The 25375-nt window shown below is 41.6% G+C and overlaps 1 protein-coding gene across 3 annotated transcripts in view; it reads left to right on the forward strand.

Annotated features, from left to right (window-relative positions):
- LOC123818095 (synuclein alpha interacting protein) overlaps positions 1–25375 on the forward strand; it is a 142834-nt gene that overhangs the window by 65205 nt on the left and 52254 nt on the right. For all 3 annotated transcript variants that reach the window (XM_045837991.1, XM_045837993.1, XM_045837992.1), the window contains exons 2-3: positions 11516–11618; positions 24234–24306. In XM_045837991.1, coding sequence (XP_045693947.1) covers positions 11562–11618; positions 24234–24306 — 130 coding nt within the window. In that variant the 5' untranslated portion in view covers positions 11516–11561. The remainder of the gene's footprint in view (positions 1–11515; positions 11619–24233; positions 24307–25375) is intronic.

The raw sequence follows: 25375 nt of genomic DNA on the forward strand, positions 1-25375 counted from the left end.
TGTGAGCTCGGTTGGAAACACGTGTTTATTTTATTCTACCAGAAAATGCATCACTGGGCGTTTGCAGACATCTTTTCTTCTGATTTTCAGTCTTATATTTGTGCACCTCATTAAAAACTTGGTGGTGAATGTCATGAAAATTGTTTATTCTTCTGGTTTCATGTTGGATTCAGCTGGCTGCAAAGTTCTGTGCTTCACTGCAGCCCTGACGACCTCACTGGCCATCTGGTTCATGTTATGCTTTGCAGTGCTGTACCACTGGAAGCTTTACCAAACTGTCTGCCCCTTAAACGAGCCTCAAAACCTGGACCATCAGAAGCCTTCCTTGAAGGTGGTTGCGGCACTTTGGATGGCTGGTGTGGCTGTGTACATTCCAGTCTTAATCTATACTGAAAAATCAGAACATTTGCATGCAGGAAATAGCACATACCCCTTGGCCACCGGCAGAATTCACGTGGATTGCCTAACTGACTTCAGAAACAAGCAGGTAGAGTTTTACTATGGGAAAGTACTTTTAGTTCTGATTGATATTCTGCCTTTAGCCAGCTTAGTCTCTGTCTGTTTCTGGATGTCTGTTCTCCTTTCGGAAAGAAAGAAGATGACATCTGGTGACATCTGGATTGGAGATGATGATTCAGAAATTGAAATTCTTAGAGGAGCCAAGTTCAGTATATTATTAATGTGGCTGATTGCTCCACTTTGGATTTCTCACTTTATCTTAGTCAATTTCTTAAAAGACTTGGCAGCCTGTGTCTTTTTCCCAGCTGTTCTCACAGCCCTCTCTTCAGGCTTCTCTGCTTTCAGTCCTTTCCTGCTCATGTTGGTGAATTACAAAATGAAGTTGGTGTCCTTCTGGGGTGCTAAAAAGGAAAAGCCTACACTACAACTTGCAAATGTTATTCTTTCTCCATACGCATAATGGAAAAAGAAAGAAAACAAACTTTGGTTTTAATCAATGAAGAATGAGCTCCATCATTGGAAGGGGCAGCTAAGGTCTCCATGGCCATCATCATATACCATTTCTGAGAGGGGGGGTTAGAAGATTGACTCCTTTTAAAATAGACATTTGAGGGAATCTGTTCAAGAAGGAGATATATGAACACTAAGTTGGTGGAAGTTGAACACAGATAATCATCACAGCGTTTGTTGTTTAGGACAATACTGAGATTGTTAACGTAGAAGTTATGAAGTGACTCAACAATAATCACAGTTTGGATATGAACTCAACATAAACAATATATTAAGTATTTATGTATTTACTCTGTGTAAGGTATTGTGTTAAAAGCAGCACATTGTTCAGACTGTGGGTAACACTCCTAGCTGAATTCCTAAAGGTACTGAGCAGTAACCTCGTGTTTTCATCGTACATTTTTCTTGAAATGCTTTGACATGTTGGAGATGCATTACTTAAATGTACTGGGATCCGATTTTACACTTTTTATTGTAGCACCTCATCCAAGACAGAAGCATATTTTGTTAACTTTCCTTCCATTAAGTATCTTTAGTAAATTGGGGCTAGATAAAAACATAGGATTAAAGCATGGTGTTGGCTAAATGACACTATATATGCGCATAAGATGTGCAGATATTTGGTTACTGTAGACATTTAGCCCACTATGCTTGCTTACTCTCTCAAGTATCAAACTATGCTCCACTTCAGCAAAAAAGGGACCTTTATTTTATGGAGAGTTTATTTCAGTTTTTGGTTATTAAATTAGAACATTTTAATTGGAAGAACTGATAAAACCTTCATAATAATCTGATTTCTAGATTTAGATTCAATAAAAATAAGCACAGCATAATTATAATTTTAAATAGACGAGCAGGATTTGGTTTTTCACCTTTAGCCAGTGTAGACATTTGGATTTGATGAATAATTATTTTAAATGTCTTAGGATGCATATGTGTGGTGTAAGCATTGGAATTTAAGCTAATTATTACTGGATTCTTACATCTTTCCATTTTCCTTCTTCATGAGTAGCCATGAGATTTATTGTACTGTAGTTCTGGGGAATGGATATTCCTACATTGAGATTCCTACTCTAAAAGGGTCTCATCAAAAATTATTAACCTGGATCTCATTAACAGGAGAAACTTAGAACATCTTTGCTGCCATGAAGAACTATGGAGAAAGGAAATTTTAAAGTAACCCAGGCCCAAATTTTGTAGGGTTTCATAGACCAACAACTGTCCCTTGTATAGCACTGGGAATTAAACACACATACACAATCACACACACACACACACACACACACACACACACACACACACACACAGACTTAAGACCTGAGTTTTCTGGGTGGTCTTCATGGGAAATGCTTAGTCAAGTCCACTGAGGCAGTTTAATCAGAAGGACACTAGGCATGGATACTGCATAATGAAGTTAACATCTGTTGAGATGGGGAATGTGGGGAAGGGGTCACCATCTTTTAATTAAATGCAGATGTAGCCAGGACTGGGACAAGTCATTGATCTTAGGAAGTAGTTCTCAAATGTGGTTATGGGACCAGAAGAATCAACATCACCTGGGAACTTGTTAGAAATATAACTTCTCAGGCCCCAACCCAGACCTATTCAGTCAGAAACTCTTGGAGTTGGACCCAGCAATCTGTTTTAATAAACCTCCTGGATGATTCTCATGCCTGCTGAACTTTGAGAACCACTGGTCTAGTGTTGCTCAGAAGTTTAGTCCTCATAAATGTTGAGAGGTGTGAGAACGAGGCCAAGACAACTGACTCCCGATGTAGTCTTTAATGCTCCCTGTGCACATGGCCATTGTGTCTACTTTGCTTTAAAATGAGAATCAGGATTGTCATCTGTGTCCCATACATTTGCAATACTAATTGTCAAACAAATCCACTGTAGAAATCAGGCAATCTTTGCAAAATCAGGAGTAAAGCATGACCACTTCAGGTGTGCCAAAAATTTGGAACTCGGATTTGGATAGTTTCCTGTATATAACTGAGTTAGAGATCCAGTTCCCAAATTATTTCATAGTTCTTTCCAGAAGCCAGTGCAAGACACAGTTGGCCTAAGCCCAGACTCAACTTCCTAGAGCTAAAAATGTTTCCTTTTTCTTCCCAGATATTTTCTTTTTGTTTGGATCACATTAGGTCATAGTTTTGTCCTTGTGGAATCAGTAAGTTTTCATCTACAACATAGAGTAAAGCATATTCTAATGGAATGAGCCATAGCTCTCTTTAAAATTGCTTTCTCTTCCCCTCTCCCCTCTCTTCTCTTGCCCTCCCTTCTCCTCCCCTCCCCTCCCCTTCTGTAACCTCCATAGTTCATTCACATTTCTGGTGGGATCAGGATGGAAAATGAAAGAAGGTAAGGAAAGTTCAACAGAGATGGTCATGGCGGCACCCTGGAGAGAGGTTGAAGTGGGTCAGGACTGTCCTGAGGGCCTGGTGTGGCTTCGGGGGTGTTTCCACTGCCATCTCAGACTGCACAGAATCTTTGAATTAGAAGGTCCTGTGTTTCTCCTTCCAGTACGTGATTCTCATCTTTTTCCCTCAGAGGGTCCCTCCAGACCTCTTTACGAACAAGTTTTACCAGGGTGGTTACGATCTTGTAGAGTGCCGCCCACTCCACATCAGCCCATTTCACGTGTTATTAGTGGGAAGTCTTTGCTGAGATCAGCACCCCTGAGATTTCCTCTAATATCTACCCTTAAAGTCAAATTCTCCTTTTACCTGATGGCTCTTTGGATTCATAGGGCAAGGGAAGAATGCTTTTGTCTTCTCCAAGTCAGACATTCCCTTAGCTGTGCTACATGAGACAGAGTTTTCCTTACTGTGTCTTGGTGCATTCCAATTTACCCGAGGCCTTAAGAAATAGCATCCAGAACTGAACATAATATATTTTTTCTTGTGTTTATGTGTATAATTATATATATATATCCTATTGTACCTTCATTTTAATTCTCTATGCAGCTACTATGAGCATGAGTTTTTCTTCCCTCTTTCCTAAATGATTTTAAATATTAAACTTACTATGAATCACACATGCACAAATTTAAAAGTACTTCTGTCTCTATGCTTAAAAATTAAGATCTTTTCAAGCTCTGAGCAAATAGTATAAGTTGGTTCATTCTCAGTATTTAGATTTTAGAAATAATGAAATTGACACCCAAATCATTTGCAAGAATTTTACACTATGAGCTAGGGCTGCACACTACCAAAAGGCCAGCAGCCTTTATCGGGATTTCTCAGCTCAGTCCTCATCTCTAGAACGAGTTTTCTAGTGCAGTGCTTTTTAATAAGATACAAAGAAAGATGGTTATAATCAGATTTTCTCTAAAGATGAAACTGAAGGATTAAACCAACTGGCTATGAAATATAATGTTTCCCTAACTAGTTCTGGGATACCTGTGGGCAAGGTATGTTAGGGACACAGAGGCCTATACACTTTTCTCTCATGATGATCACATCTACCATTTCTATGTAGACTCTGCCGGAGAGAGGAAAGAGCAATTTATTTGGTGTTACAGTTGTTGGACACTGAAAGCAGTACAATTCAGGGCACAGAATGTCTATAGAGTTCTGACCTCTGTGGTTCAAAGACATGCCCATGCTTCAGAGAAATCTGGTGCGGGGGGTGAATCAGAAGGGCTCTGGACTTGTTATTGGGGAGTAGATTGTCTGAGCTGGCGTTGCCCCTACATGGTAGTACATAACCTTGGCTAAAACATTTTCTGCTTTTTGCCATCTATAAAATAGTTAGAATATGATTGCAAATCACAATATACTTCCTCTGCCTCCCTTACAGAGTTGTAATGAATAAGGTCAGATTAAAAAATACTGAAGGTGATTTGAAAAATAATAAAATGCTTGATGCAGGTAAGCTGTTACTATTTCATTGAAGTTGTGGCAAGCTGAAATAAGGGAGAAAAGCATATTTATCATTAGAAGTCCTGGCTGCGTGTCTGTGAGGCCATTATAGAACCTCTCTGAGCCTTGGTTTCCTTGTCCCCACAAAAGATATAATAAAGATATTTGTCTCTCAAGGCCTTTGTGAAACATAAATAAGAGAGTATATGTAAAAGCACCCAAACCCAGACCCTGGTGCAGAGTTTCGCTTCATGAATGTTTCTGTGGCTGCTCACAGAAATCTCCCTTCCTCAGGAGCTGCTGCAGGTGCAGTGTATTTCATTGAAGTCTCCTGTTTGATACCAAACCTTCACTTGTATTTCCTCCAACCATGCCAGAGAATTTGGTAATCCAAGAACATGTGCTCTGTTTACACTCTGGTTTGGGAAATACTGCCCCCAGCGTCCCTGCTATCACCCCAGCTTGGGCCTCCCACTTCAAGACCCCTTTTTTTTGTAGGAAAAAAAAAGAGCAATAGGTGCTGAATCAGTGTTATTCATCTTTTTGGAAATTCTGTTTCAGAATTTCAGCCTTTGCCCATACTGTAACCATCACCAAACTCAAGGGGTTCACGTCTTGGGGGTGTTCTATTAAAAAAGGTCAAGACCTGCTTGACCTTAGGTACTTTTATTTACTTGCAGCAAATAAAAGAGAGGGGATCACATGGAAAGTTCTATCTCCCAGAAGGGAGGCATAGCCATTGCTTAGATACTCAATTTGGTTAATCACACGTCGATGTCTTCTTGGCAGTGGGCTAAATTTATCAGGTTGGGTTCTGCTTAGGCTCATGGGATTAAAGCTGCATCTGCAAAATACTGTGCTGCATTTTAACACAGCAAGAACAGCATTTATTAAGGACCATGTGGACCTTGAGATCCTTAAGACTCGCCTATCTAACATAACTACTACCTGGAACACTGCCTTCTGGCCCTGCCACTCCCTCAGCATTCATACCCACATCTTCCAGCTTTCAGCTTAGACCTCCCTTCTGTTAGGCAGACTTCCCTCATCACCAAGGTCTGGGTCAGGTGCCTCAGACTCCTGTGCATTTATTTGTCTTGGCAAGGACCGCACTGTATTGCAATGGCTTGTTCTCTTGTCTGTCTCCCTTGTGCTGTATGCCCCGTGCAGGAGTGGAGAGCAGTGTATGTCTTGTCCGGCGTGCACACACAGCAATACTCCATAAATGAAGACATGAAGGAAATCTAGACGGTGTGTGTGCTTTCCCTCTTTCTCCTCGTGTGTGCTTCTTGGCTCTCCTTTAGTTGCCTCTTTCCAGTAGAAGTTTCTTGCCTGTATTATTTTTTCTGCTTCAGGACTAGACATTTAGTGACAGCCATGCTTCTGGCCACTGTTGAATCAAAGAGTGAAAGAAACTGAATCCAACATTTGGAATGAGTTGCTTCCTTGCCAGCCAAGCTACTGAGCCAAATGGGGACGACATTTCATATATTCCACTTTTTTCTGCCCAAGCATTCCAGTACTTAGTTTGTGATTTTTTAAAAAGCTCTTGTTAAAGAAAGTCAGTCCAGTATCTATGGGCAGGCTTTTGAGCTGAAAATTTATCCCAGTACAAATTTGGCTCTGTGTCTGTGTGTCTGTGTGTCTGTGTGTCGGGCTGTAGAGAGCTGCTGTGTTTCCCCAAGTATTGGTGAATTAAAGAATGAAGAGTAGCTGTAGTTAATACAAATCGATTGAGGTTACCTCATCACCAAATGTACTCTGTTCATTTATTTTGACAAGCCTTAACTTACTTTTAATTACTGGCCCTCATAGTTTACTGGTGAATGTAGCAATAGTGACTTTGGCAGAAAAGGAGAAATCTGTGTAACATGAGCCTTCAGAATGAGTCCATGCTGACTCCTTGTAAAATAGAGTGAGGCAATTCATTTTAAGAAGAATTTCAGTAGAGCAATTTATGTGATATGTGACTGTAGTCACAAATCAGTAAGCCTTTTTTTTATTATTGAGCCAAGCACACCAGAATGTGTATGTAAAATGAGGGTAGTTTCTCAAAGAAATTTTGTTGGCCACTCCAGACTTTTTCCACTGATGCTGCCATCACCCAGCAGATTTTTGGAAGACTCCATTTAGAATGATTTTCAGGGTCAGTTTTCAAGTCACACAAAAAATTTAAAATATCACCTGAACATCAGACTACTAGAGGGGCAGACTATTTTTTAAATTGCTTATCTGATTTTTATTATCCAGTTGGACCCGTAGTTGCTTTGAGCTCTTTCCCAAATTGAATCTTCCCTTAAAGGAAGCTTTTGGGCCATCACTGAGGCCCCTCATGAGAAGGTGACATGGTGTTGATAGACCCATTAGGGCTACGAGCCCCTCCCGAATCCTTTAACAGGCACTGGAGGGACTTCTGTTCTTGGCAGAGTATCAACACTCACTGAGAGTAGGAAAAATCCTGCCGACATTGTGTATAGTTGAGGCTGATTATTTTGTTCTTTGTTTTCTCTACTGGAGCATTAGTTTGGAGTTTGGAAAGTCTCTCCCAGTGCTTTGGGAACATGAAAAGATGGGGCTAAAACATCGCCCATATATTCTGCACAGCATACAGGTCCCACCACTTAGCCCTCTGTCTGCACATCCAAGTATTTTTATTCTTTCCCTCCCTACAAATTTCTCTACCCAAATTGGTAGCACTAACCTATTATAAAACACTCCCTTTACCTTTCTCTACTCTCACCCTCTGTCCAACCTCCATCTTTACCTCTACCCCCTATAAAAAATTTAAACACACAGCATTCCTACCTAAGTAAATAATGGATTAAAAATCTCCAGCATCAGTGAAGAGACATTGAAAGACCAACTGAGATGGATTGCAATAATGACAATAGGTTGACAGTGCTGAAAGTAGGCAGACCTTGTAGGTGGTGTGCCAGGTGGTAGAGGGTGGAGGGTGGCAAATCAAAAGACAGCCTTTGGGACCTTGGTGAACCTGGGACAAGTAGGGCCAGGGCTGATAGGGTGGGGTGCAGTACAAAGGATCAGTGACAGGGTCCTGAGATCCCAAGGGCCCAGGTCCAGCTACGATGCAGAGCAATAAAACCTCATGGTAAAGGATATTAAGCCAGACCGCCCTTTCTGAGGAGGCTGAAAATATTTTTCACTTAGGTGTAAACTCACTCTTGATGGTCTTGAGTAAGGTCAGTCCTCTTGCGTCCAAGCTGCTGGTCTGGTCTGATGAAGGATGGCTTCAGTCTTTTTCTGGGCTTACCCTTGGCACACAGCTTCCGCCTTTTCCCTCTGCCCCCAGCAGTGAAGTGGCACCATGCAAACCCACAGTGCCAATCACAACAACACAAGGGCCCTTCCTTCCTCCAGTTGTACAGGGTGGGAAATAGTCTCCACCTCATAATGTTTTAGTATGTCCCCAAAGGCTTTCTTTTTCTAATACTTGGAGAATGAAGGTCCTGTAAAAGCACAAATTGTAACATGCTGGTTAATTTGTAAGAAATTTTATTTTGTTGCTATTGCAGTGTGAGAATTTGAAACAATCTTAGAATACAAATTCAATCTTAGAATACAAATGAAGAAAACATTATTTGGCAGGAGGCACCAATAAAAGAAAAAAAAGTGGTATTATTTAAAGCTGAATTCCTCTGGAGGGTCCAGCACTCAGATGTCCCCAAGGCCAGGCAGCGCCTGGCAATGAGGAAAGCGGATGGGAGCGGAGCTGGGAAACTGGAGAGCAGGCCCCCTGGACAGGTAGGGGCTGCTCAGCTCCACGGAAGCCAACACTTGTCATGTGGGATGCGGGCCTGTGCTGCCACAGCTTCAGATATTTTTTAAATGAAGCCAAAACTCCAGATTTAATGTGAAATCACCCAAGGTCTACATGTTAGCAACTGACCTGATTATTTTTGAAACACTGCTAGGGCCAAACACATCATGTCTGTGGACCAGACTCAGCTCACAGCCTCTGGGGCAGGCCCCTACAGCTGTACGTCCCACCATAGCCCATGTGTCCTGGATCAGAAGGGGGGCTTACTGGTTCCCATGGTGGGCTGGTGTGCGGGGTGGAGCACTGGCAAAAGAGCAGGGTGAGAAAAGTGCCCAGAGCCCAGCTCATTGTCCTTATCAGTTGGATTATGTGCAGCAGCTGCTCTAACCTGACCTCATCCCTTCCCTTTGTATGCTGAATTTCTCAGGTGGGGGTATCCCAGGGGGCCAGGTGCTCAGTAGATGGGCAGTTGAGGAAGGAAGAGGTAATGCCATGGGACAACTCACCCCCCACCAAAAAGAAGCAATTAATGTGGCGGAGACTGGTGAACCATAGGGGTTTTTGCACATCATAAATGAGAATATAATACTTTCAAAGTGGCACCTTGCAAAAAAGAATCATTGAAACCAGACCAAAGGAACTGGGCCATAGAATAAGGCATCTTAAAGGAGATGGCTGCTCATGGAGGTTCATTAGGAAGTAAAGGAGCATCCTGGGTGCCCAGGACCCCTTAGTCTGAGGCCGCACCATCCCTCCCACTGAGATAAATGTGAGCAGTAGCTCAGGTCTTCCAGTAATGGGCTGGAACTGTTGTAACTCTTGTGCTCTGGACTGTAGAATAAAGAGTCTCACTGTCATCCTCCAAGTCCAAAGGTAAAGGGTTTCTGCTTTCATATCATGATTTACACTACCCACTGGATGTGTTCCATGAAATGGCTGCACTTGAGTATATTCTGTCAGAACACCTCAGACTGCTGCTCACTGATTATTTGTTACTCTGCTTGGGGAAGATATGTTCACGTGCATTTTGCATTTAGTTTTGTATTTCCATACGTGTAAAGATCCACTCAGCCCCCACTTTGACACATGTTTCTCTGCTGCATCTCTCCATGTTTCCTTGTTCCTGGTGCTAATTTGTTTGTACCCCATCCTGCACCTGGCACCATCACTGCATTTGCCAAAGCCGTGGAAATAGTCTATAATTCAACAAGTCATTGTGGAGAAAAGACTTAGTGAAAAGAGATTGGATTGGGAAAAAAGTCTGTTAGCTGACAAGCTGGAATTCAAAGGTCCTGGGTTGTCTCAGAATCCACCAGAGTGGAAGAGACTATTTTGAATAATTTGCAAGTATGAGTGTGAATGGTTTCGGTGAAAAGCCTCATGAGAATTAGAGAAAAAGTGATGTATTTTTTGTAATAAGCAATTTGCTTAAGAACTTATTTTTAGATTTCTATAAATAATAAAATTACTGGCTATACATATATTTTATAATGTTTTTATGTTTTTATTTTAAACTTTACTGTGATGTCAGAAGATTTCAATATTTATTCTAGATGGGTAATCTCATTTGAACATGGTAGTAGGATTCCTAATCATTTTGTGGACTAATTCTATATCTGCTATAATTTAAAATACATGAACAAGAGTGCATGCATGTGGGAAGAGAAAAGGAGGAAACACTTAAAATTAAACCAAGTGATGGGTTTGATGCATGGGATGGCAAGTGATTATTTCCCCACTTTATTGTAATTCTACTATTTGTAGAGCTTTAAAAAGACCTTACAATGAGAAAGCAATGCCTTCAGGGTAAGTTTTCTTTTAAAAATAAAAGGTATTTTTACATTCTTGATCTTATATTGATAAACTCATTTTCATTGGCCTAGATTTATGTTTACTTTCCAATAATGTATTCCTCATTCATATGCAAAGTACCCCTTGACTGGAGGCGAAAAACAAGTTACTCCACAAGTCTGAGTACATAAGGTGGTTTTTATAATCAGAAAGACAAGTTAGGGGAAATGGAATCTCTCACTCTCTGAGAGTTGGCTCCGGGGAAGATAGCTGCACACGAAGGCTCTGCCAGGAGGTCTGTATTTCTGTTCCTGACATCTGTGGGTGCCACTGCCACCGCCAATGGTGATGATGATAAGTGATGAGAAAATGAACTGGGAGGTGATGTATCTTCTTGGCAGATTTAAAGAGTTGCCACAGGCAGCCCCAAGGCGAGTGCTGACTGAGGACATTCTGGCGCCTGCGTCAGGTCACTCTGGCACCGTTGGGCAGAGCTGTGAGACACAGGGGCAATGCAGTAATAACTCTGTGGTTTAAATCTGCACTTAGAGCCTCTTTTAAAAAATTTTTTGAGGAATGAATTGGAGGTTGTGCTTCAAATTCTGAAATATCCGTAACTGGTTGTTAGTCGGTGTCTGTCTTTACTTGTGTTATTGCCGTGGTGATCCAGTGTGCGCTGCTCTGTGCACATATCCAGGGATGCACCCACACTCACATTTGTGTGCAGCCTTCCTGAGGTGGCAGGGCACCCCATGCCCGCCCGCAGCCTGTTTTCCCCCAAGTTGTCCTCTGTGCTGGGTATGGGCTGGCGCCATCCTAGTACGGATCGCAGGGGATGAGTTGACCTGAGCTAGTGCTCAGAAAAGATAAGAAGGCATGAGTGAAGTGAAGCCAAGGACCCCAGGTGCTCACTGGGGAGCCACCCTGGGAGCCGGAGGAGCTGTGCCTAACATGTCTGGGAAGCCAGCCAGGAGGGGGACATTCAAAGAAAGGAAACGCGCTCAAAGGCAGCACTGGCACCAATCAGCTTTTTCATTTTGTTTGTTCAAATATAGACAGAGTTTTTGTTTATAAAACAACCTACCCTTTTGCCTTTCTTTTCTGTCTTGTCCAGGAATTTATAAACATTTGACCTTACTCAAAATGTGCAAAGAAGAATAATGGAAGCCCCTGAATACCTTGATTTGGATGAAATTGACTTCAGTGATGACATATCTGTAAGTATTACTACTCGAAAGTAATACTTTCAGGAGATTCTGCCTTCGCCTACATGGGTTGCTTTCTCTATTATAGTCTGTATATCCCGAACTCTTCCAACCACATTAGAACTTGACAGCAGACATCCTGTGGGGCAAAGTGTGGTTGGGGGGTCTCCTGGATCAAGAAGTGAATCTACTTAATTGTGTGTGAGCTCAGGCGTGAAAAGCATGTAACTTTTCCTAATCTCTCTCATGGTTGCCAAAATTATTTACTGAGTATAAAGTGCCTACAGATAGTGAGCATTTTCGTAGAGTTATTTATGCACATAATTAACCCTATGGATGTTAATTCTCTTTGTATGACTGGCTACGGCACATCCAGCATCCTCCAGTGCTTACAAGCACGTGGACTGAAGGGTGGCCATATTAGTAACTGGTGAACAGTAAGAGGAATCCTTCCAGTCACTGCAGGCTTCAAAGCATAGGTTGGATGCTTGTTGGAAATGGTGAGGAAGAGTCATGCATGGATAGGGACTGGACCAGCTGACCTCTGAGGCCCTGCTTCATCATGTAGGCTATCGGACTTCTCAGAAGTCATGGCTGCTCTGAACGGGTCCTCTGTGTGCACCCTGCTTAGAGCTGACTGTCCCTGATCCTAGGCCACACAATCAGTTCTGCCTCATGCCCTCCCAGCCAATTGGGCTCCCAGGGAATGGGGAGAAGGTTGCTGTTTCTGAGCTAGTCATCTGACTTGCCTTCTCAGAACCTCCAAGGTCACAATTCCTTCCTTCCTTCCTTCCTTCCTTCCTTCCTTCCTTCCTTCCTTCCTTCCTTCCTTCCTTCCTTCCTTCCTTCCTTTTTTTTAAAAAAAGAAGTAAGCCTTTCTTTCCTTGTTTCACAAATAAAGCTAGCTGAGCTGGTTGCTTTCAGTGATTAATCACCAGATCCTCACCCACATTCTTATACAACTCCCCGCAACTCCCTCGACTCTTTGCTTCATTCATAGCCGGGGCTGTAGCAGCAGCAGAAGCTGCAGTGGCAGCAGCGGCCACAGGGGCAGATGGATACAATTTCTGCTCTTACGTTCTATTGATCTCTCCATAGCATAGCACTTTGGGTCACAGCTAGAAATTGTCTCAGAAAAGATAAGCTTACTTTAACATGCCTCTGGCAAGCAGCACTAGTCCTACCTGTTATTCATCATTTTTAAATAAAATCTGCATACTGTGTGCAAGGATTGAAATATTGGGATGAGTTTGATGAATGGTCTGTTTTCACCTTGGATGAGTCTTTGTACCAGGGAAAGGTGAATCCAGCCTTTCCATACCTCTGCTTCCAGGCTATTTTTATTAATCCTTGTTAAGACCAATGTGAAGTGAGTTTCTTCCTTTCTGCAATATCTTTCTGTCTTCTCTCTCACTTTAAATTAGTATGCTTGACTTAAAAGCATCCAGAGCTTGGTTCTTCTAGGACCACTCCCTTCAAGGTGTTTTGAGCTGAGCCAGGAAGAGCAAAGCAAGTGAATGATAACATTGGGAGGAGCAGGTAGGGAGGAAGTTGTTTTAGAAAGGGAACTTGTGTTGTGATTAGGAATTTAGGACTAACTCTCTGAGCTTTGATAGTGCCGTTACAATTCAAAAGTGAAGGCTTTGAAGGCACCAGTCTGGGCTCTAGACATATTCTGAACATTGCTGGTTGGAGCACCTTAACCTCACTTCTCTGAGATATGGACTTAACATTTAAGGTTTCTTTGTTGTTTGTTGTGTTTCTGTTTTTTGGGGTTTTTTTTTCAGGATTGAGTGAAATAATGTATGTGAAGCACTCAGCTTGGCACTCAGTAAATTGCTCTTAAAATGGTAGTTTTTGTTATCATTTCAATGAATAATACAATAATATTTATATGACCGATGTGAAGAAAGAACTCGAGGGAAAAGGCCAGGCATCATGTCAAGCCTTTTTTTTAAACACTACAATAGAGCAGTTGTGTTTATGGAAGAATCCTCTGGCAGCAGCCCATCATTTTGCTGAATTAGGAATCTCCACTTAAAAGATAATAAAATATGTTAGGCAATAACTGAAGATGTTTAGCAAGTTGGGATACAGGATTATACAATAGTTGAGTTTCTATAACTTGACCACTCTGAAACCTAAATAAAGATACCCATCTGTAATTGTGTAACTCCACTCAAACCTCCCCCTTTAATTATGATCTATTGTTTGGGTCTTTGACCTACATTTAAACTTATATCAGAAGGGAAAAAATGAAAGTACATAGGACTGTTGAAACAAGAATAATGGCTGCCATTCACTGAGCACTTGCTATGGGACAGGCATTATCTGGTTCAGTTCTCACAACCACCCCCTGAAGAAGGTGCTTACTACCATCTCCATGTAACATGTGAGGAAACCAAAGCCTAGGGTGTGTCACGACACGTCCACAGTCCCCACTTAGTTAGGAATACTTCGTCTCCAGAATTTATACTTTTAGCTGCAGTACTGACTGCTTCTCCAAGATGAAAATAGTCTATTGCAGTGGTCCCTATAAGGATGATTTTACTCACCTTCCAGGGGAACATTTGGCAATACCTAGAGATGCTTTTGATTGTCATAACTAGGGATATGCTACTGGCATCTAGTGAGCAGAGACCAAGGATGCTGCTAAACAACCTAAAATGCACAGGAAAATCTCCTACAACAAAGAATTATCTGGCCTAAGATGTTGATAATACTGGGGATGAGCAATTCTAGCCTCTGTATACCCACATGAAACTAAAGAAGCTTGAATTTGACTGGGAACCTCTGTAACATCATAGATTATTTTATTGTAGTTCAGCCCCATGCAGGTTCAGTGGCCTAAGTGTGCCAGAGTCCTATTGTTCCTACACAATGTTTTCATGTGAGAGCAGCAGAGATAACCTCTTAAATATTGAAATGACTTTTTCCTGGCCTTTTTAGGTGAACTAGAAGCAATAAATGTTATAGCTGTTTTGGGGCACCATGGAGATTATTCCAATGCTAACATTGAAACATGAAGATATGTTCAATTTGTTAATTTACTGGCATAAAGAGAAATGTAGTATCCCATAAACGTGCCTTTATTTTTAGGATTCTGTGAACCTCCACCTCAGATAGCCCTAAGCCTCTTTCCTGGTCAAGTGGCATGAGCGGGGAGGGTAATGAGTAATACATTTGGAAAAGATGTTTACCAGAAAGATGCTCAAGTTTAAAACTGCTCTTCTTCCTCTCCAACCATAGCCCTAGGCTTTCTATTCCATGATTTTTCCTCTAGTCATAAGCCTGGATCTTGTTTTAATTAAAACACAAGCTATATAATGGTACAAAAAAAAAAAAACCGAGAACTTTTTTTGCTGTTACCCCGATGAGACAAAACACAGAAGGCACTTAAATATTTTGAAGTTTCCCAGACTTGAAAATAATGCTCATCCTTTGCAAAACGCAGGGTTTAAACTATACATTCTTGTAATCCTGCCATCGAAAAGGGCAGAACGTTGTGCAATAACTGCAGATGTGTGAGGGAGGGATGACGACACATAAACACAAAGGGTCAGAGTGGGGCTTTTCTGTCACTGCAAATGGGCTTAGGGACTCCTTACTCCAATGGAAGCCAGAGCCCTCTGCCTGAGAAGCGAAAAATGCTCTGGAAGACTGTTTTACCTTCTGGTCCTTAGTAGCCATGGCATATTTATTAAGAGTGGCAAATTTGCCAATCTCAAAAATAGTCTGCACAGGACTGAATAAAGCAGAGTTCAAACCGTGGATGCACTGAAGAGCCCGACTCCTAGCCGTCAGAGGTTGCCTGTGCCACACGTTGCACGAACTCTTTGACTCGGTTATTTTAGTTAAGCTTCCCATCAACTCTGCAAGGCAGACCCTGTTTTAATCCCCTGTTTGCAAATGAAGAAGATGAGGCTTAGAGATGTCGTGTGACTTTCACAAGGTTACAGATACGTAAGGGGCAGGGGGAGGATTTAAACACAGGACTCTGACCACATTGTTCTTCCCCTTCTGAGTAACTTAGTTGTGTAGAGTGGACCGGTCATCTCACCTATTACTACCCTCAAATAGGCACTGACACAATTGCAAATAGCTTTTTGGAACTAATGTAGTTGGCATAAGTGACAAATAGATAAAGTAGACTAGGCTGGAGAGAACTTAGGTAAGGCTCTTAATTTCATTGAACCTCAACTTTCCCATCTGTAAAACGATAATAATCATATCTACCTGGTGCTCTGATTTTGTGGAGAAATTTTGAAATTTTGTATGTATATAAATACCTTCCTATTTATATGCACACACACGTACATACACCTACATGTACATACATATGTAAGCGCACACATGCTTATGGGCACACAGACAAATGCAGCTGAGAAAAGTGCTCCGTTACCCTGAACAGCACTTTTGTCACTTTCTGTGTCAGTGTGACTACAACTTTGATGGAAGTTGACCTTTTTTTGGTAGTTGCATAACCTATTTTTTGTGCAAGTCAAGTGTCCTTCCCCTGTACTTCCCCTTTGACCCAAGCCCTTGAACCCTAGAGTAATAGCACAGAATTATGTGGATAAATTTTCCTGAGGTTCCTGAACCGCTGTCTGGTAGAAAAATTAATTCTATGGCAAACACAGGATGCAATGAGTTTTCACATTTTTCCATCCTACAGATCAGGCTTTAGTTGCACTAAAACACCTGCCCACCCCTGTTTTGTGTGCACCATGTTCTACTCTACTCAATTTGTTGATAGCCCCCAAATCTCATTGCATTTTGATGAAGAGCCATTTCACAGCAGTGGGAGACATTGAGAAAGGGCACATATTGCTTAACAAGTAGACTCAGGCAGAGAGTTGGGTAGGTAAAGAATACAGCTGTCACCCTGATTTTAGGTGCAACAGAGAGTACAGAGATATTAAAGGTATGATGAACGGGGCTTGCTATACCTTTCTGGCAAGGAACCTGCCTGAGTGAGATCCTGTTATGCTTCCTTCTGTGCTTCCTTTCACGGGGCACCTGGCTGCCTCCACCCCTTTTGGCCTTGTCTATCAGCCTGCTCTCTGTGGCAGCCATCCTGCTCTTTCTTACCTGTATTAAAACTTTTGTTAATGCTTCTCAGTATGATCTAGTTTCATTAACTGTTCACACATTCTTTTTCTGTGATGTCCTGTATTCAAGTCTAAATTATCTCTCATCACTCCTTTTCCAGCCCTCATTATTAAAAGCCTCACACCTTGTTCTAATTTCATATGTCCTATGTCTTACCTGGCTTTCTTAACTTCTGCTCGAAAAGGAATTAGGAGTAATCTAATCCAGATGAGAGGAATTGTAAATTCATGTCCTATACTTAGTGTTAGAGCCCAGGGCTAGAACCCAGGTCCCCAACTCTAAATCTTGGACCAGAGAGCCCTTCCTAAGAAAGTAGAGGGCAACTTCATGGATAGAGCATTTTCCAAGAACAATGGGAAACTGTCAGATTTTTATACTTGCTCTTCTCTTATCTTATAGCCCTGAAGTTCTTACCTTGCCTAATGGTCACAGCATTTATTAGATTGGCAATTTGGGGTTTTTACACAAACACTTTCCTCATATATATAACTAGATTTTGTGCCAATCTACTCAACAAATATTTATTAAGCATTTCCATTGTGCTCAGTATGGTTCTAGGCTTGGGGTGAGTGACACAGACTTGGCCTGTGTTCTCACACAGTTTACAGTACCCTGTGATTACACAGAAGCAGATTATGAAATGTCAGGTTAACTTCATGGTAGGTCACATTTAATTACAATATTGAACTCTATCCTTGACAGGCAGTCTTTATATTTTGATGGTGATTGATTATTGGTTCACAATTAAAACTAGGCCTTCACTGAAGTTGAATAATTATTACATCAAGCCATCTGCCCTACTGCAAGGTACATTTCTTTTGTAATTCTTTTGTAATTCTTTTATAATTTGTATTTTTGGCATCAGTAGTTACCACTACTTTGGCTTCATTTTTAAATACTCATTTTTGATACTTTCAATTTAACTAATAATAATAATAGTCACATTTTCTTGAACACTTACTAGGTGTCAGATACTATTTACCTTGTATTGCATTATTAGCTCATAATCTTCACAGCCACATTCTGTTGTAGATATCATTATCCCCTGTTTTACAGGTGAAAACTGGTATTCAGAGCTGACGTAACTACAATTAATTAGTCAGGAAATGATGAAGCCAGGATATAGTATGTGCAGTGTAGCTGCGGAAAACATATATGACACCACTGTATGGAAAATGACTTCTGGGCCCTTTTGTCACCTCTGGCCATCCCTGTTGACCCAGATCTCTCCCCATTTGTGAACACTCCTCACAGTAGAGGGGGACCGTCCAGTGCTGTGATCTCACCGCCTTAACCAGTGTGGAACTGCCTCCTCTGCCTGACTACACACGTTAGCGCTGCAGTAGAGGAGCTCCTGCATGCTCCTTCTATGGTACTTCTCAAATGCCAATCCCAAGCAATGTTGTAACATAAAATAATCTATTTTATTAATTTAAAAAGAAAGCCTCTTGGACAATAGGATAAAAACAAGGAACAAGAGCAAAAATCAAATGTATTTAACAATAAGATTATTTGTAATAAGTTTATTTAATGGAATCTGAATGGTGGAAAGAAATGTGTTTGAGGTAGACTGGGATGAATGTATGAAAATGTAGATGACCAGTGTCTGCCCTACGGGAAGGTGGTTGTTGAAATTGTAGGAGTTGGTGCAGTCACCCAGGAAACAAGGAATGTGGAAAAAGAAGAACATTTCAAGAAAGTAACTGTGCAGAAGTGAGTCTCCTGTGGTGGGGGAGAAAGAGTCTTCTACAAAAGAGACTGGAAAGCAGTTTTCAGAAATACAGGAGGAACATTAAGGGAACCAAAAAGGGGTGCAAGACTTAAAGAATTTAAAGAAGGAGGTGGTCAGTAGTGGGAAATCGGTCATTATAAAGAAAAAGGTTGAAGAGTATCCACAGGATTGTGTAGCTGAGCCTCAGTGGTGGCCATAGTAAGAGCGGTGTCTGTGAGGGACAGAGGACATGTAGCGGTAAAGAGAATACAGAGGTGAGAAAGTAGAGACAAAAACCAAAACAATTCTTTTGAAAAAGATGGCAGTGAACACAAGAGCAGGAAAGTTCATGGCCGGTTGGAGAGGCGGCATGTCTTGAGGCGGTGGGGGTGCCTGTTTATGTTTAAGGGGTCAGAGCAGAGAGCCGACGACATTGAGAGTGGCTGGAGGGAAGGAGACCTGAGCACAGCAGAGCTGGAAGTGAGGGGCTGGACTGTTGGTACCATGTCCTCGGAGCAGGGGCAGTGGAGCACCATCTGCTGTGGAGGGTGTGAAGTTAGGACTCCCTTCCTGAATTGGAAGGACAAGTCATTGGAGAGGGAGGTCAGCATTTTAGAAAGATATTGTTTCTGAAAATCTCATTTCAGCAGTGTATCTGTGCTTTCAGTACCAGCTTTGCTTGTACACATTTTTGTCATTTTATTGGGTGCCTGTTGAGGTATCTGCTTAAAGTTTGGAAAGCTGTGTGAAAAATCATGAACTTCAGGTTAGTTGTTTGGATGACTGGCTTAATTGTTTCTTTGGGAAGCTAACTGGGACCTTGTTTAAAAGTCTCGAGCTTGAAAAGGTGCTTGGGATTTTAGTGCTTTCATTCTCTGTGGCTCATTATTGTTTGAGTAATGTCTGTTTGTTCACCCAGCTGGCTCCAGCTTTCAGGAGTAAGGGCCAAAGCTTTTCAGGACTGAACGATATCTAGGGTGGCCAGAGATCCCCATAGCCCAATGTGAAAGTCACGTTGTTATTGTGAATCCCATGTATGTTCAAATTATTTTGCGTGGCAGAGTGACAAAATTGACCAGTGTGGTCTGGGATGGGTACTGTTTGTCTTGCATCATATCAACTTGATGTAGTGTCCACAGCTAAGCTTCAGTGGGTGCCCTTGGCCATGGATTCTTTTGGATGAAGAAAGACCAAGGAGAAACCAAATAACATGCTTGGACAGACTGAGCTCTTCTTTCCTTTCCAGTCCCAGCTCAGGCCCCCTCTTCCTGCCTCATTAATTCTCATGTCTTGATCTACTGAGCTTAAAACCATGAGTGGAATGAAGATGAGAAGGAAGGGCTGTGGGACATGCATGGGAAACAGGTTAGAGAGAAGAGACAAAAACATCTAACATCACTTTACAGCTTGCAAATTGACTTTACTTACATTATGCTACATGATTATCTGTTTTATAGGTAAGGAAACTGAGCCCCAAAGATATGAAATGCCTTATTTTTCAAGAATCACAGAATTAAGAAGTGTCAGAACTGGGACTTCAATCCAGATCTTCTCTTTCCAAATCCATTGTTCTTTATTCAAAAGGCTAACACATCAACTAGTATTCATACTGTTAATACATTACAAGTGTTTTTTCTTTTAAATATAACATAATTACATTGCTATACTTATAATTATGGGTTTTTCTAAGAAGATTAGTACTATGTAAATATTAAGTACCATTATTACTACTTTTATTGCCACTAAGATCATGGGTTACATGGGGAAATCCATTTTATTCAGTTCAATAACATATTATCTTAGGTGAATAAAATATTGTCCACACCCTCAGGAAGCAGAGAAAGCAATTACATAAATATATAGATGAAATATCATGTGATGGGTTCTGTGATGGACATATGCCTAAGATAAGGAAACAATATACAGCAGTGGTTCTTGAAATTCAGCATCCATCTGAATCACCTAGATGGCTGGTAAAAACACAGATGGCCCTCTGAGTTTCTGAGATGGGGCTAAAACGTTTCTAGATGGTGTTGATGCCACTGGCCAGGAGACCATAGTTTGAAAGCTGGTTTACTTCTATCTGGGAGAGTCAGAGAAGACATTATAGGGTGATACCCAGGTAAAGTTTAATAGATTAAAAAGAGTGCGCCTAAGGAAATGGGTGGAATGACATTCCACATAGAAGGAGTGGCATGCATAAAGTTATAGACAGACAGTAGGTAGGGGAACCCAAAAAATCTGGCATTACCACAATCCAAAGAGACACGGACAGTGATGAGATGAGTCAGAGATGAGTCTGACTGAATTCAGGGAGGGTTGCATGTGCCATGCTCAAGCACGCGGTTTTTGTCCTACAGGTGGTTCAGAGCCAGTAGAGGATTTGCAAGAGAGAAACACCTTAGTCAAATTTGCATTCAGAAAGCTAATTCATTCTAGTGCAAGTATGGAAGCCCAGAAGAAATTCCCACTTACTACCTAAATATGAAAGAACTCTTTTGAACATTTCTCATAATGCCCAGAGATTAATCAGATGTGTGTATGTCTTGGTATTCAGTCAGTTAATATGTTACTGTGTGCCATGCATGTATATAAATCAAAGATATTATTCTTTCCCCCAGACCCCTGTGGGAACCAGCACAAACACATAGGAAACAACAGAGCATAAGGCAAAACAGTATTTCACCAAGGGCAGAAAAGAGTAAGACCGGGAAGGGCTGAAGCTGTAGCTGGGGTTTCATGGAGGCAGCAGACACACACTGGCCTTGCAGAACAGTTCCATTTGCCTGGCCAGAGGAAGGCATGGCAGGCAAGGAGGGCCCCAAAGTAAAGGAACAGAAGGGGAACTAAACTTTGAATGCACAGGGACATCGAAGAAGTGGAGGCACCTGGGCAACCTTGGCAGGAGCTTTTCTTAAGGCATGATGAATAAATGGAAAATAAGTGTGTATCAAAAGGGCTGTTTCTACAGGGTAGAAAGACGTTTTCTTCTCTAGAACACTTTTTTAAAAAATGATAAAAACTACATAGAGTAGGATTATAATGCTTCCAACCGTCTTCAAGCTTCTGCTCCTCTCATCACCCAAGGATAATAGGAATCAAGGGTACAGAGTGTAAAGACTTGGGTTGGTGGCAAGAGACAGGGAAGATACATTGGGCTTTGGTTCCAATAGGGCCAAAATGACAGTAGTTGCTGCCCTGGTAGTTGCTCATTGTCTTGAGAATAAGGTGGGTTTGCAGTCCCACAGCTTCATGTAAAAAGCCATCTGTCCTGTGCACTGGGATGAAGGCCTAGGATGCTGCCCCCTTCAGCCCCCAGATGGCAGTGCAGCACGTTCCTGTAAGGGCAACCTCCTGGGTCATTTGCTTATTCCCAAATTTGCAGATAGACAAATGGTTCTGCATGATGGGTTTGTGAATCGTGTTTGCTCTTCATCTCTTCATGTTACAACTTAACCATCTTTGCAGCATTTCTTAAGTCCCTAACTGAAACAAACCTAAAATTGATGTTTCTTGTTCATAAAGAATGTTGGATTTGTTCACAGTGTAAATTGAAAGTCATTGCTGAATTTGACATTCCACATACCCTTACAATTACCCAAAACTCAGATTTTTCTGGCCAACACATCATCCTTTTCTTATATTGCTATACTTTTTATTTCCATTACCAAAGGCAGCACATGAATTTTTCTTCCAGATTATTTTTCCCAAAGTTAACATGCACACCTTCACAAACGTGACCTCTTGTATGACCCTGGGCAGAGAGGCAAAGCCACCAGGTGTAATGTAGGTTGGGGCAGTGGAGGGGCATCAGCCAGGTTTGTCTCTGCCTATGGCTCAGTTCCCACACCAACCAGGCAGCCGTGCTGTTCAAATGTAAACCTCATCGAATTAAAAGTTACTGCACACTGTGGACCTTAGAGGTCACATAGGAAGCATTGGAGGTAGAGCTAATAAATCAGAGATTCTGACATGCTTGACTCTAAGTGGAAATGGCAGCTAGGATGCATGTGGCTGGAAATACAGATAGCCACACACCAGCTTAATCAGATATATCTCTTTAAGCCCAATGAACAACCCTATTGAATTTATCATTAACTATATTTAAACATAATCAGTCTTGAATTTCTGCTTTCTAAAATTGTGTTTTGGAAGAAGAAGAAAGAGAGAAAGACTGACTTTGCCAAAGGGTGCTTTCATGGAGCACATGGAAGCCAAAACAAAAGGCCCAGTTTTAATTGAATTATAGACTGTGTAATTATTTAACCTGTACCAGCTGGTCTCAAGAAGCTACCAGATTTCCTTAGAGACCTTGTACTTGGCTAGAAACATAAGGTACCTTATTAGTAACAAAAAAATGCCTTCTGTACCTGTGTTACCTCCAACCCCCCCCAAAGAACATAATGTAGAAAGAAAAAAAATCCTTCAAGTTCATTTTTGATTTAAGAAGCAGTCCTCCTCCCTGAGTATATGAGTGAATTTGCTAAAGCACCTGTGGTCTCTGAGGAAGGACCAACACAAACAAGATGTTATGATTCACACAGGTAAGAGTAATTTCTCTAATTAGTCACTTGAGATTTTGTTTTTCACTTGGAAGTGCTGGATATTTAATTTGTTTGTGAAATGAAATTGGCAAGCTGACAATAGCTACAACTGCCCCTCCCGCTGCCCTGCTGTCCTGATACCCGGTGGAACTCGCTGGGGTGGCGGGGATCTCTGTGTAGACACTGTGCTTCATCTATCAACATTCAGCTGACTGAGTACCGCTTATTGACAAATGTGTCCTAATTACACATTCCTCACTTGTAATGCCAGAACAATATTAATGAGTTTCTCATAATCATTTTTCTTTTAGATTAAATGTTTTTTCTCAATCCCCCAAATTTTGCAACATTGAAGTAATTCATAGTATGTTCTCATTTACATGAAAACTTGTTTCCTAAAGGTACAAAGCAAAATCTATTTAGGAAGCTATACTTTATGAATTAAAATATGATTGAAGACAGCCCTTGAGTAAAGAAAGAGTTTATCCTTTTACTTTTTTTAAACACCTTTCTCTAAAGAAAGATTGATTGGCACCAAGCATAGTTGTCATAAATCATTGCTATTGATTTTACATTTGTTTTAGCTCTTCTGATTTTATGCCCCCTTATGTCATAATTTGTTATCCTGATAGCCAGCCCCTGAGTCGGCGCTGGGACTGAAGCTGCAAGGTGGTTTCTTTCAGTTCAGTATAATCTATATGTGACACCGATGAGCTTTCAAACACAGACCGGTGCTCCCTCCCATTTTATAGCATTACCCTGGTATAACCTGTGAAAAGTGGCAACATGAGGGATGTTTGGCATCGGCACAGATATGGCTCCTGGTTACCCTGGGTGCTGCAGGAAGCTGCGCCCCTGGCTTTTCACACAGAGATTCGTTCTCAGGCTTCAGAGTGCAAATGCAATGGCCATCATCCTGAAATCAACAAGGTCAGAGCATTCTTCCGTCTTCCACTGGCAGCAGAAGTGGTGGGAGATAGAATGTCCCCTAGATACATTATGCCTTGTTTTCTAAAGAAGGGCCGTCCTGCCCTGTTTTTAATCTGCATCTGCTTAGATGCTCGTTGTCAGTAGATGCTGGGATGTTCCCACATCACCAAGCAGGCCATTTAGGGCAAAATTAGCTAGACTTTTGGGATATACATGTTGTACTCAAGTATCACTTCTTGTGTTTTGATTTTTCTGGCCAATTTGAGTGCATGTTATGGTCTCATTCTAAGTTGTTATTTTACTCTCTTTCTTCTCTGGCTTCCCATTCAGTACTCAGTCACATCACTCAAGACCATCCCAGAACTGTGCCGAAGATGTGATTCGCAAAACGAAGACAGATCAGGTAGGTTCCGCTTCTCATGTCCCCTCCTCATCCTGGCTCCTAGAGTGTGGAGGCTGTTTCCCCTCACATTGTTCGCCCCTGCTTTCTGCTTTCTTTTATGGCTCCTCCACTCACCCCCACCCTCAACAAACAGATGTTAGGTCATCCTCCAAAGGCTAACAAGACAGGGAGGCCTTAATGAAGACACAGCTGTATACAAATAAATGTAGGCGATCATCTCCACAGCCCAAACCACAGTATACACAGCAATTTACTGAAAACCCGAGAAACCATTGGTGACAAAACATAATGATGTAGGCGCCAATGGAAAAATGTTGGATGCATTTGCTACCCATATGGCAAGGCCAGCCTGGGGGATGGTGCTTGGCCAAAGTCTGAAACCCTATCAGGGATGTGACATGATAGACTCTGCAATAAGGCATTCTGTAACAGTTAAGATTAAAGCAAAGCTTTGGAGTTTAATAGTGTAAACTAAACAGAGAATTATGGCATATAGATGAAAACCAGCTGGTTGACCTTTTCTCCTTGCACACCCCACCACCCCGACAAAAAAATAGTATATTTAGGCTTGTTTTGCCCTCGGTTAATCAAATTAAATGTCCCTCCTTTTCTCTCTGTGATGGGCAAAAATAAAAATAAAAAAGGATATTGATGGAATGATACTATGGCATCAAACTATGAAATGATGTTTATTATTTTTTCAAGGAATTACTCTAAGGCATCACCATTAACCTTGCCTCTTCTTATAATAACTAGAATCCTGAGAACCATGGGTAATAGACGGCTTAGTATATAAGGGGTGATCCCCCCCAAACCAGAATTATCTTGTAGAAGGTGGGCCCCTAGTAGTACAGGCTTCCCCCAGTAGGTGAGCCCATCTGTGTCGGTGTGCCAGCTGGCACTATTGTACAAGGCTACATTCAGCTTCAGTGAATTTTTTTTGAAGACTCAACACATTTGCCCATTTCATGATGGGTGATTTTCAAGCTACCTGCCTACACCATGCTGAGTGTTCAACAGTTTTTGACCAAAAATGGCATGACCCCCAAGCTCCACCCTCCTTATTCAC

Source organism: Phyllostomus hastatus, unplaced genomic scaffold, assembly GCF_019186645.2.
Source record: "Phyllostomus hastatus isolate PE091 unplaced genomic scaffold, TTU_PhHast_1.1 phas_contig_254, whole genome shotgun sequence".
Taxonomy (NCBI): domain Eukaryota; kingdom Metazoa; phylum Chordata; class Mammalia; order Chiroptera; family Phyllostomidae; genus Phyllostomus; species Phyllostomus hastatus.